Consider the following 13,071-nt stretch of genomic DNA (forward strand, 5'->3'; position numbering starts at 1 on the left):
AACCTCAATCATGTTTTGTTTGTTGAAAAAACCCAACGAAATTATGCTTTTGTTTAATTCTCATTAGAAGCAACCAGATTCATTATGTATAAAACTTGTTGGCAAATGACATGTCATTATATTTAATGATATGGAATAAACAGATTAAATTTCCCTTTATATATCGATTTAGGGCTTAGAGAAGAGAAAAACGAACGACGGATCCACAAAGAAGATATTTGATGATGAAAACTCTTATGGATGTGGATGCTCTTCTTGGATTTGGATATCTAGAACGGAGGATCATTCAGAGAAAAAAGTTCAGGGCTTGTTCAAACAGATGAGTAAGTGTAATTGAAAGCTTTATTATGTCCATATTCTATCTATTTGTTTGGTTTCTTTTAAAACAAAAACTTAATAAAATTTACATGATAAAGTTTTTAGTTACACTTACCCATCTGTTTGAACAAACCCTAAAAATTATCTCCGGATGATCTTCTATTCTAGATGTCTAAATCCGAGAAGGCGACTACATCCATAAGAGTTTTTATCATCAAATATCTTCTTTGTCGATCTTGAGTTGGACATCAATGATTGAAGGGAAGAAGAAGAAGTAGCTATTACAAGAGATCGAACACAGACGCCGTTCGTTTTTCTCTTCTCCAAGCACTAAATTGATATATAAAGGACAACTCTAATATGTTTATTCCATGTTATTAAATATAATGTCATGTCATTTGCCAATTAGTTGTATATCTAATGAATATGGTTGCCTTTAATGAGAATTGAACAAAAACATAAGTTCGTTGGGTTTTTTTCAACAAACAAAATATGATTTAGGTTTTGTGAACGTTTTTGAAACTTCGTTGATCTTACAAGTTATTTACCGATATTTAATTACACGTCATAAGCCATGTTATTCGTTGATTTTCGTTAGCCGATTGACCCTAAATGAGAAGTGTAAGTTAGGTAGCTTTTTTAGACAAATGGTTAAGTTTGTTGGGTTTCTTGAACAAACAAAACATAATTGATGTTTTTTAAACGGTTTGAAAATTTCGTTGGGCTTATAATTCATTTTTCCGTTTTACAACTAGTATCAAGAATGGGGCATGTGTTTGTGAAAAAATTGCATGTGTGTTACAAATGACTAATTAAATATAACATGAAGAGAGTTATTCATGAACTCATACTTGCAAAACTAAACGATACTCAAGAATGAAGCAGGATTTGGAGGTACTGGGATTTTGACCGTCCCTTCAAGCATCAACACTACTTTTTTCATCGAGGGGCGGAGGGACGGATCCTCTTGAGTGCACCAAAGGCCTATCTTGATCATCCGTTCTAGTGTCTTTCTATCGACGTCTGCATCATTCACTAGTTTGAATAATTCATTTGTTTCATAACATTCATAGACCCAATCTTGGAGAATAGCTTCATCAGATGGAAGGTTGTTGTCAAGCTTCCTTCGGCAACATAAAATCTCAAAGAGAACAATCCCAAAACTATACACATCCACTTTAACTGTTATAGGCAGCTTCTTGTGCCATTCAGGAGCAACATAACCCCTTGTTCCTCTTATCAAAGTGGACGTTCTAGTTTGGTCATGTTCCAGTAGTTTTGCCAATCCAAAGTCTGAAATCTTGGCACATCCATACTCGTCCATGAGGATATTTTGAGGCTTGATGTCACAATGAATTATGGGTGTTTCACATTCTTCATGTAGGTAGAAGATCCCATGGGCAATGTCAAGCGCAATTCTTATTCTCTCTGACCAAGATGGCTTGCTTTCGGGGTCGAATAATATATCTGCAAGTGATCCTTTGGTCATATACTCAAAAACCAGGAGCCTTTCCGGACCATGATCACAACAATAACCAAGTAGCCTTGTTAGGTTACGATGATGAGTTCTCCCAATCACTTTCATTTCAGTTTGAAACTCTCTTTCCCCTTCTTGTGCCAACTCTTGTTTTAATTTCTTCACTGCCACAATCTTCATCGAGCTCTCTATAATTCCTTTATAAACTATCCCAAACGATCCTCTACCCAATTCTTCTTTAAAACCATCTGTGATTTTCTCTAGCTCAGCATATGAAAATGCCCGGAGCCCAACATCCTCGAACAACTGAACATTTACATGCTCAGAAATCTTTTTGTATGCCCAAACGTGAGATCTCCACATGATTACTCCAGAAAGTAGCAAAATGAGTATTGCAAATGAGATAATTGAAACCCCTATAACAAAGAACATCACTTGTCGCACTTTCTTGACCTGGATTGATGGGTAAATAGTTGGATCCGATCCGTTGTCTACAGAAGATAGATATACTTTAATGAATCCGACATTTGGTTCATTTTCTCTTACTTGAATGTATCTTAAAGGGAGCTTCTGCAACCTGCAACTATCTCCTGTGAACAGTGCGGCCTCGCAGTTGCAGTCCTTCATGCATGCAAGTGAACACTCTTGTTGGTTTGACGCTTTTGGGAGAGCATAAGCCGTATCTTCCCATCTAGTATGCTTCAACATTGTCATCATCTGCGACAAGTTACCTTCATTTCCATCCTGAATTTTGCAGGTTTCTGCTGTGTAATTTCTTTTGCAACCGGAAGACCAAGACTCCGGATTCACAAAATCAAACCCCGGTAAACATCTGCATCTTGCAGCCTCGTTCATGAGATCACAATACCCGTTTACGCCACAAAGACCCAACCCCCTACACTTGTCTGTCGAAGATGCCCAAATGACTGATGATTCATTCTGGCTCGTGTTACTTAAATTATGAAAATAAAGTCGAAAGATTCCGTCCACGTCGATCTTCATGCGATAGATTGCATCTTCTCTAGGATAGCCTCCTTTTGTTAGATTCCTGATATAAAAACTTGAATTTTGCAACAAGTATAGAAAGCCATCGGAATCAAGATTCAGTGTCACGTTAGGTCCGGTGCCGTCGGTGTTGGACGCATAGTATGAAGTAATAGCAAAATCTGGAAACCCTAAATTTGGGTATTGGACAAGGTTCCCATCGACTTGCATACTCAGCTTGAAGATCCCAATGGAGTGATCTGCCTCCGATACACAAGAAAGTAAGGCTTGACGGGGTACAAGACGTTGTCCAACCAAAAGGGTATCAGTGGGGTGGTCAAAGCTTTGCCACAATATCGTCCTCCGGTCGGAATCATAGAGCACAAAGTTGCCGGAGTCTTTCATGGAAGCAACGGTAGCACCGATACCACGGGTATCAGAGATACTGATCTGTTGGCCTTGTGGTTGGTCGACGACGAGCCTTCCATCGGTTGTGAAACGCAAAGTAGCATTATTTGAGAGTGGAAGGGTTTCACGGCTGGCGGTCCATACAACAGTTCTTTCTGCAATTCCGGCAATATAAATACCGACGGCGTAGCCACCTGTCTGTGGGTAGAAACCGAAGGCGTATAGTCCCGACGGGGATAACCATGAGGTGGTGGCACCTGTAGGCCTTAAAGAAGAACCTCGTGTTACATTGGATTGGGCTTTTGCTATATTGAAGATAAGGAAAATGGTGAAGACAAAGGGAACAAAACTGGCTACATGTGAACTAGAATTCGCCATCTATTGAAGTAAACAGTATATTTCGCCGGGTTTTATAGGAAAAAGCACAGGGTAGTGGGAACATTCTGTAAGCAGATTTTTAGTATTTAAAAATGTCTATTACTAAATTATAACTAAAGCGTCTATAAATCAAAATAAATGTTTAAAAAATGAAGGACTTGTATATATAATAGATACCTTAAGACATGTTATGGTCACATTACATGCCATATCATTCTTAATAAAATATCATTTATTTAGGAAATGGTGTTCAAATATTATAAACTAAATGGTGTGGCGGTTGTTTTGCCAATGATAAAAACGTAACATATAGACGTCATGTAAGATTTTATCATTTTTGCTAAAATTTATCTATAAGTAAGATGTGGTGATATTTTTACCATAATAATAATAATAATAATAATAATAATAATAATAAATTTGCAATGACCAATATGAAAACCAAACTTTCAAACAATCTCTATTTGACATCTGAAAGTTCAAACCATTGAATTTTTGTCATTAGCAAAAAAATCTAGTTAAGGGGTGGTGTTTGTCACCCGCAAATTAACTAATCGACGTAATGTTCCTTAATATTTAGAGTGTTGCCCATCATAGTAGTTATAGCATTTATTACCAAAACATCTCTTAATATGATAGGGGACGGTGCTCCCGATGTTATAATGTCTTTAAAACACCTCCACGCCAGCCATAACACCTAAAAACGGTCATATACTGTGTAGTCTAAGGTCTGTATTGTTTCCTATATAACATGTAAACATATTTTTTTAAATTTTTTGTTTTTGTTTATTTTATTTTATTTTATTATTATTATTTTTTTTAGGTTTTATTGATTTAGTTACAGGCGTAATGAAAATTAACCAAAAAGCTTTGAGGTGTTAACTAGGTGTATTGTGTGCATGTAACACAAATTGTAATCCTACAAGTTTTTTTAAAAATATAACTAGCTTTTATTAAATAAGGTATAGAAAATAAAGAAAAATTTATGGAGTCAACTTGCCGTATTTTATAAGCCAATCAAACTTGTTTGATCGGATAGGAGACTCGGACTTGACTTTTCATACTTTGTTCTAGAAAATTATAGAAATTGAATGATATATAAATAAAATTCATGAAAAGTAGTGTAGTCGTTATCATGATTTTTATTTTATTTTTTTAAAGGCAAATGACTAAGTCCCTGTATCTAAGAAAGACTAGAAGAGTGGAGATTATGGTGAACGTTTGGTTTATACCCGTCATAAACACACTATGTTGTTTCTAGTTTCTACTAGGTTAACGATAAAAAAAATTATATAATAAAGAAATTATTATTTAATAATACTAATGCTCACAAAATTTGTATATAATGATTGATGTACATCGTTATTATAAATAATATGCGACATTGTAATGAAAAGTAAATAATGTTATTTAAATCATAATTTCCCGAAAAAAACATAATGGTAAATAATGTTATTTAAATCATAATTTCACGAGAAAAACATAATGGTATTTAGAATGTGACTTTCCCAAGATTTTATGCTATAACTGGACAACTTTATCCTTAAAAATGAGCAAATAAATACATTTTTATTTGTAGATCTTTAACCCATTTGAATGTGAGGCCTAACATTACAATCTTAATATACCGTTAATATACCGATGATGATGATTGAAGATAGTTTTGTAAGTTACAATTTGAAAACAAAATAAAACAATACAATTTTCATTAGAATTCTAAAAAAACAAATAATATATCATTCAACCCATTTGCTTGGCCGACCTAACATTACAATCTTAATATAAAATATGTATTAATGCTTGGCCGACCTAACATTACAATCTTAATATAAAATATGTATTAATGATTGAAGAGAGTTTTGTAATTTGCAACTTGAAAACAAAATGAAACATTACAATTTAATTAGATTCTGATAGAAAAAAAGAAACAAATAATATATCATTTGGGTGATAAGAGCAAAAACATACCTTTGCACCCTCTTCAAATGATTTCTATAAAATTCATTATCCAGAGTCAAACAATTGTAATAAAATCAAATAGAAAAGTATACATAAAGTGAATCAATTTTACAAGTGAAACTTTCCTCATGCATTGTTTTGTGGAAGTAACTATGCATAGAATCAATCAATGTATAAAATCACATTAAAAGTAAGAGCACACAAATGCACCACAATGCATCATGTTTCTTAGCATTAATGAACAATGTTTTTTTTTTTCTATATAGCCTCTATAAAATCAAATTTTATCGATCCAAAATGTGTATGAATCAAAACCTAGCAGATACATTAAATTAGACTGATTTCAAAACAATAGATCTACGCATTCACATCACAAGATCGGGCTTGCCTTTAATCACAGTCTTCGATTCCTCTAATAAAAGATTGTTTCAAAATTGGTGTAAAGAATATCACTCCATGATGGTGACAAAACAAAATCGATTGAATACATTGTGCAAGCATATAAAAGGTAATTATATAATCTAGTGAAACACATAAAACCATATAAGTTGAAATAATTTGATCCAATTGAGCTTATTACCATTTTAACCAGTCAAATGTAAACGGGTTACTTGAGAATTGAGATAGGGGAAGACCATGTCTTACATTAGAGGGACAATATATGAATAAACCGAGGAAGATGATACGTGTCACAATAGTATCCCTAAAAACGATTCATATAAACTGCAAATGTTAGAATCAATGGATAACAAATCACCAAAAAGTGAGAATCATCACATAAGCATCTCTTACATAATCTGGTTTTCCAAATTCCTGGAAATCAAATAAACCCTAATTCAAATCATGACATATGATTCTTAATGATTACTAAATTGAAAGCTTGAATTGAATGAGCAATTCACCTTCTAAAGCCCTAATTGAAAATTTCTTTCATACAGCCGTAATCACATGTACCCGCTAATGTATTAGAAAGATTTAGTCCTTGAGTTTCTCTGTAAGAGATTTAACTGTGGTCCATGACCCATATCTATATTTCATTGAATGTCTTTAAGAGGAATGTCCCCGTACTTGGTGGCAAGAGGATCATTGATGTGCACAATTATACCAACTAGTTTTAAGTTTATAAACCTAACTAAACCTAACTAACTTAATGCACTTAGGCACTGTACCTAGTCGAATTATATGATAGTAAAGTAAGTAGTGTTTCAATCACATGGAACAATATTTAATTAATAAAATAACTACAAAAAGTTAAACTAAGAAAAGCAGCTAAATTTGGGGTGTTTTATTTGATTTTGCAAGTTCAGATTAACTTAATTACTCAAACAACTAAAAACTAAAGCAATCATATAACTAAAGATGATTCTAAATCAAGATAATTCAAACACTTCCGTTTAGCTTTGAATCACCATTGTTCCTATGGTTAGTTTCAAGGCATGGATGGTCTTTATTTGGTTACCAATATAAATGTTATTAGAAGTCTTTGTCCGATCTCCTAGTGTTTTCACCAATTTTATGAACTACTATGCAATGGTATAATACAAGTGACACTAGATTGATTATAAAGTTTATTGGGACATGTATGTGTTAGGGGTAGGATCCCAGAACCATATTCAGGATCCTTGATGTTAACAAAGTTTCAAGATCCTTAGACAAACCTTAGGATCCTGATCACCATCGTTATAATTTCCTAACACTTTTAATGGATATATTTCTATTTCTTTTTCTCACTTGTGTAGAAATGGTCAACATAAGACTCATTCTTAACAAATAATCGCTTTAACTAGGCTTAAGACCTGGGATAACCAATCAAACAACGTGCATATACTCATTCAAGAGGATCCCAAAAATTTCGGACTTATTGTTGTTTAGTCTAGACTATAAATACACCTATAATTCACCCACTATGGACATGATTAGCTGACTACTACATTTGTATTCGTAGTATCATCAACGTTTCTATAATCTCACATTTAAATCAATAAAAACAAGGAAAGTGATCATTATCACCTCCCAAGGTTTTATGTCGAAGATCCTATAATGGATCAAGGGCTTTTCTTGTAACTCACTTGTCTCACTTTTATAATTACTTGATACTTGCATTACCTTAAACACCAAAGCCTCTCATATAATTTGGTTGAATAATACTTGCTTACTTTTCGACCAAAACAATTTGGTGCCGACTGTGTGGCCATGGTGTTCACAATAGTGCAAGAATAATGTCTACCCAACCGACCTTATCCTCTTCCTCTATTCCTCCTATTTCCTCTAAAACCCTTCCACCACCTCCAAGCAGAGAACCTAAGAAGACTTCTAAGGCACCAAAAAAACACCTCTCTAGTCACTACCCAAGGATTTTAGGATCCTCCTGTAATGATTTCCATCAGTGGGCTCTTTGCTATGATGAAGAGACTGGAACGACAAGTTACTTCGCATCAAGAGGACAACTAGATGATGCTCAAGGAAATGGAGAGAATGAGGGCATTTTTGAATCAATATGCCCAAGAATCATTATAGAGTGACATTGCTAATAATATATGATCCTATAGGGTTACACATTTATGAAGTTGGAACATTTTGTATATTTATTATTAATATGATTATTAAAAAAATATCAATTCTTGTATTTTAATTAGGGAATATATGAATCTGGTAACTATTGTATGTTTAGTCTGAACATACAGGGAGTTAGAGGTAGCATTTTATTGATGTTAAATCATGGACTAGTTTCTTCAGCCCTTTTTTTATGTGTTGGTGTTCTATATGACCGACATAAGACTCGAATTGTTAGGTATTACGGAGGTTTAGTGAGCAACATGCCAAATTTCTTTACCATTATTGTTTTTTGAAAATAATAATTACAAGAGAGTATAACTAATTAATTGTTTCATATGGTATGAATTAATAAGTAATACACAACCTTTTGGACTAGTTGGATTCTTTTGTCTTTTACCTAAAGACAAAGTTTATATTTTATAAACTTTGAGTTTATAAAAAAATAAAAGAATCCTTCTCTTTTGAAGGGTATGGCCGAAAATCTTATTTAAAGAATGGAGGTTGCTTGATAACCTCCATACCATGTCTCCCATGACTTTAAAGGGTACCATTACTTTAGATTTGTAACATTCATAATTTGGTCAATTTCCTTTTATCCCCTTAATGCAAAATCCTTTTCATTTGGTCCTTGGCTAGTATGCGGGGCATACTCTATGAGTATTGTTAGCGTACTAGCTCTTTGCTGGTCGCGGGCTTCACCTACGTATGTTGTGCATACATACGGTTTAGGAAAACCCTAATTTTTAGGGTTTGCACCCTATTTAAACAACTTAAACCACCTCTTGGACATTTATTGACCAGCCTCCATCTCCATATACTCGGAAAACAAAACCCTAAGTGTATATGGTGATATTTGAGCTTGAAAGTGAGTTTGTTGGTGTTTTGTGGTGAAGAAGAATAAGAGGAACACTTGAAGGAATAACTTGAGCTTGTATATCCAGAGTTACGTTCACCTTAGCAAGCCTATTGAGGTAAAAAAACTCTCACCTTGATGGTTCTTTGTGCTAGATCTATTTTATGGTGTTATTTATGCATTTTTAAGTCTTTTGTGTTAAAGTTGAACTTTTGATCTACTCCAAAAGACATGGATGGTAGATCTTAGCCCCATGGAGGTCCCTTATTTATAAAAATGCAAACTATGTGAAAGATATTGGTCCATGCAAGCGCTAAGAGCTTTATTAAGCTTGTTTTTGAGTGTTGGGTCCCATTAAGCCATGCATAGGTGTAAAGTTGCCAAGTTTATGTATTAAGTCACCCTTTAGGACCAGATATGAGAGTTTGGTAAGAGGTTTTATGAAATATCCCAAAAATACAGTCCAAAAATTTCATTTTAAAAATCATTTAAGAAAATCATAATTCATCAAACATCACAATAAAGATAAAAAATTATGTATCTCAATCATCAAGACAAAGAACTGTATCAAAATCATGTCTCAAAATATCAAAGTCTAAGCATCCCATGCTGAACAAATGGTGTATGCACTCCAATCATCCCGAGCTCTTCCCTTTTCTATCGGAAGTACTTGAAACCAAAACTAAAAACTATAAGCACGAAGCTTAGTGAGTCTCCCCAAACTACCACATACCACACATAATCACATAATCGCATATCACATACATTGGCCCCCGCCCTACTACATCAAGCACTGCTTGGCATCGTCTTGTCTGACATCGGGCCCTGCCCGGCAGCAGACCGCATCTGGCATCAGGCCCCTCCCGACATCGAGCAAAGGTCGCCAAACATATGAGCATAACAACCAATACACATAACATAAGCATAACTACTTAGCTACAACATATAGACATTCCTCGGGCCCCGCCCGACATCAGACCGAAATCCGAAAACATGCAAACATTCCTTAGGAACCACCCCGACATTGGAATGTATCCGAAAACATACAAATACATAAACATGCAAGATTCACAAAGACATCAAGCATACTAACATTCTTCGGGTACCGTCTCGACATTGGATCGAAATCCAGAAAACATATAAATCTACATCAGGCCCCGCCCGACATCAGACCTTAATCCGGAACATACTATCATACATAAACGGGCCGACCTTAGTGCCTTAGAGCCATTCCTACTGGAGGAAAACTCACCTCGTAAGCTAGCTGTGAAGTCTCTCGTGAGGAATCTCTAACGGCTGCTCTAACGACTCCCTGACTGTCATTATCACAATAACACTTATTCAAAACCTGATAATCCTTCATAGGTTAAAATGACCATTTTACCCATGGTCAAAGTCAACATCCTGGGTTAACCCAACTTGCCGAGTTGACTCATCAACTCACCAAGTTCTATGAATCAAAAACCCTGAAATCGTGATCTAACTCGTCGAGTCGCCCCTTGAATCGTCGAGTTCCATGGCTACTCATAGTCATGATTTGGCGAACCAACTCGTCGAGTCCCTTCACAGACTTGTCGAGTTCTACCTTAAGCTGAAACGGGACAACACGACTCAACTCGTTGAGTTCCTCTATGGACTTGACAAGTTCCTCTGTGTCACACCCCCGAACTAGACGGCGGAAACGTACGAGGGCTGTTGTGACTCAATTGAATACCATCACAATGAATATACATGAAACTCAACATCATTCTTCACCATGCATTGAAATAGTACAACTGGTAGCGTTTACATTTAGTACATTGTTTCATAACATTACATTCCCAAAAAGTAGATTGTTCGATACTAGTTAGACAAAAAACAAGACATCACTGGGTACATTTTTCCTGCGATTTACCTGTTACCTGAGAATACAAGTATTTAAAAAGAAACCACCAGAAAATCCGATATTTTCTGAAAAGATTATTGTAAGTAAGAAAAGTGTGAAGATCCGTAAGTATGCTTGTTTATTTCTATAAGTGTGAAAAATTGTTATACTTGGTATGCATCACATAGGTGTAAGTGTTGAAACCCCTAGGAAAACCCGATGTTTTCCTAATACTTTAAATTACGCGTTTTATATTTGGATATACCGTTGCGATGTGTGTATTTGATAATTCCAGGTGACGTTGGATTAATTAAGGGTGGTGAGTTGTTGTAATCCCGCATTAATGAAAATGGCTAGCTTACGACTATACAAACGAATCCTTTAGGCATCGTCCGTAATACTCACCTAATCCAACCACCCTGACTTTCCATAGCCCCACAACCTAGGAAGAAAAGAGGGTGCGAAGCCCCCGTTAATTCCACGAGTCGTTAAAGGCTATCGTGAATGCGAAAGGCCCTTGGCCCGACTCGCATTTGACTTCTCGACTTTACTAGCATTGCCAAGGGACCCTTGGGCCCAACAGTGCAAAAGCTATTGAAAGTCCTTTTACACGGTATCAGGTCGTATAAGACCCAATATCATGTAAGCGCGTTTCCTTCGGGCCTAAAGATCTTGTCATTGAGCTAGCTAGGCACAACAAGCATGATTTGAAACTTTCGGGCCCAAAGATGGTGTATCGACGTCTAGTGAATTCCCACATGTGTATTGACTTCCCGTAATTTCAGCGTGTGTATTGTAGTATCGTCGTGTATAGATTTTTGATTCGTTATTGAAAAAAATAGTTTTAGTCCCTCAAAATGAAGTTTTCTCGGCTGAAACCTCTATTTTCGCAATTTTTACACTTTTGGCCCAAAATGGATTTTTTTTTGCATCTTTGGTCCCTTTTAAATATGAAAAGTATTTTTAACCCTTGAAATGGACTTGGAGCACTAGTAGTCCCCTGTTTTTATAGAAAAGTACAGTTTCAGCCCCTTCTAATTTGAAAATCTCGCAATTTTGGCTTTATTGGGCCGAAAAGTTCATTTTTGGCCCATTATGCTTAAACGTTCACATTTTAATCCTTCAAAAGAGTAAATTTCCAGAAAATACATTTTTGAAACTTTTTTGACTCATCTCAACCATCAGAATTCGTATTTTGTCATTTTGGGCCCTTTAATTTTATATTTTTAACATTTTGAGCCCAAAAATGGGTTTTTAGCCCAAAGATGTTCATATTAACCAACTTGGTTATTTTTCTAGAAATGATTTGTGTGTAATAATATAATTTATACTTTTTTCATACAAATTAATGTAAATCTCGGTTTTAAGGTCTTTTTAACTAGATCCAACACCAAAATCACATAAGAACATATATATAAACATAGAAATCACACAAAGCATACATATACTCATAGATCTACACATTTGCTTGTATTCCCCCCCCCCCTCTCACAAAACTTATAAAAACCAAAAAATAGGGGGTATGAAGCTCACCTTTGGGTGTGGTTTCGGATTTTAGACGAAGTGAGAAGAAATTTTGGCCTTAGTACCTCTCCTTGGAAGATCTCGAACTTAGAGAGTTTCTAGGAGAGTGATCAAGATTTTTACATGGATTGGAAGAAGATTTTGATAAAACAAAGTACCAAAATCATAGATCCTAACTTGATCTTACCTTAGGTGGAGAATTTGTGGAGATATCTTCTTGAAAGCTCCTTAGAATCTCGAAATTTAGGAGGAGAAATGAGAGAGTTTCTTGAGAGAAAAATGAGTGAAATGTGTGTGTGTGTGCTTGAAATCGGCCGAGAGGAGAAAGAGATAAAGAAATAGATCTTGAAGTGATATGTGCATGGAAATATGAGATAAGATGCATGGAAAACCAACATGTAAAAATGAGGTGGCTATGAAAGTCAACTCTCCCTTTTTACATGGGCTTGGGTCGAGAATTGGAGCGGGAGAGAAAAGAATTTGGGCCTTGCATGCTTAAGCCTTTTTCATGTTTATGTTAAGTGGTGTTTGGTCCAAATAACCATAAATATGATTCTTATGACCTATTAGGGCTACATTACGTTAAATATGGCCCAAAATGGTTCATATAATTGATTTATTTCATTCTAGGCCCAATATGGCACAAAATGTTGAAATAAATGGAAGTGGGTCCAATTAGAGCCCATTTAAGAGTTCTAAGACCAAGATGGTCAAATTGGAAGCTTATTGGTCCATTGGGCCCAATAAGGA

The 13,071-nt window shown here is 35.3% G+C and overlaps 1 protein-coding gene across 1 annotated transcript; it reads right to left on the minus strand.

Moving 5' to 3' along the window:
- Positions 1–1,050: 1,050 nt before the first annotated feature.
- Positions 1,051–3,565, minus strand: LOC145012553 (G-type lectin S-receptor-like serine/threonine-protein kinase LECRK3). The gene has a single exon (XM_078971351.1). The coding sequence runs from the start codon at positions 3,563–3,565 to the stop codon at positions 1,178–1,180; it is 2,388 nt and encodes a 795-aa protein (XP_078827477.1). The 3' UTR covers positions 1,051–1,177.
- Between the last annotated feature and the right edge of the window lie 9,506 nt (positions 3,566–13,071).

The sequence above is a fragment of the Lactuca saligna genome, chromosome 8 (assembly GCF_052625555.1).
Source record: "Lactuca saligna cultivar CGN05327 chromosome 8, ASM5262555v1, whole genome shotgun sequence".
NCBI classification, from domain to species: Eukaryota; Viridiplantae; Streptophyta; class Magnoliopsida; order Asterales; family Asteraceae; genus Lactuca; species Lactuca saligna.

Excerpts from the sequence above, each read along its gene's own strand:
- LOC145012553 (XM_078971351.1), bottom strand. The coding sequence starts at position 3,565 with ATGGCGAATTCTAGTTCACATGTAGCCAGTTTTGTTCCCTTTGTCTTC.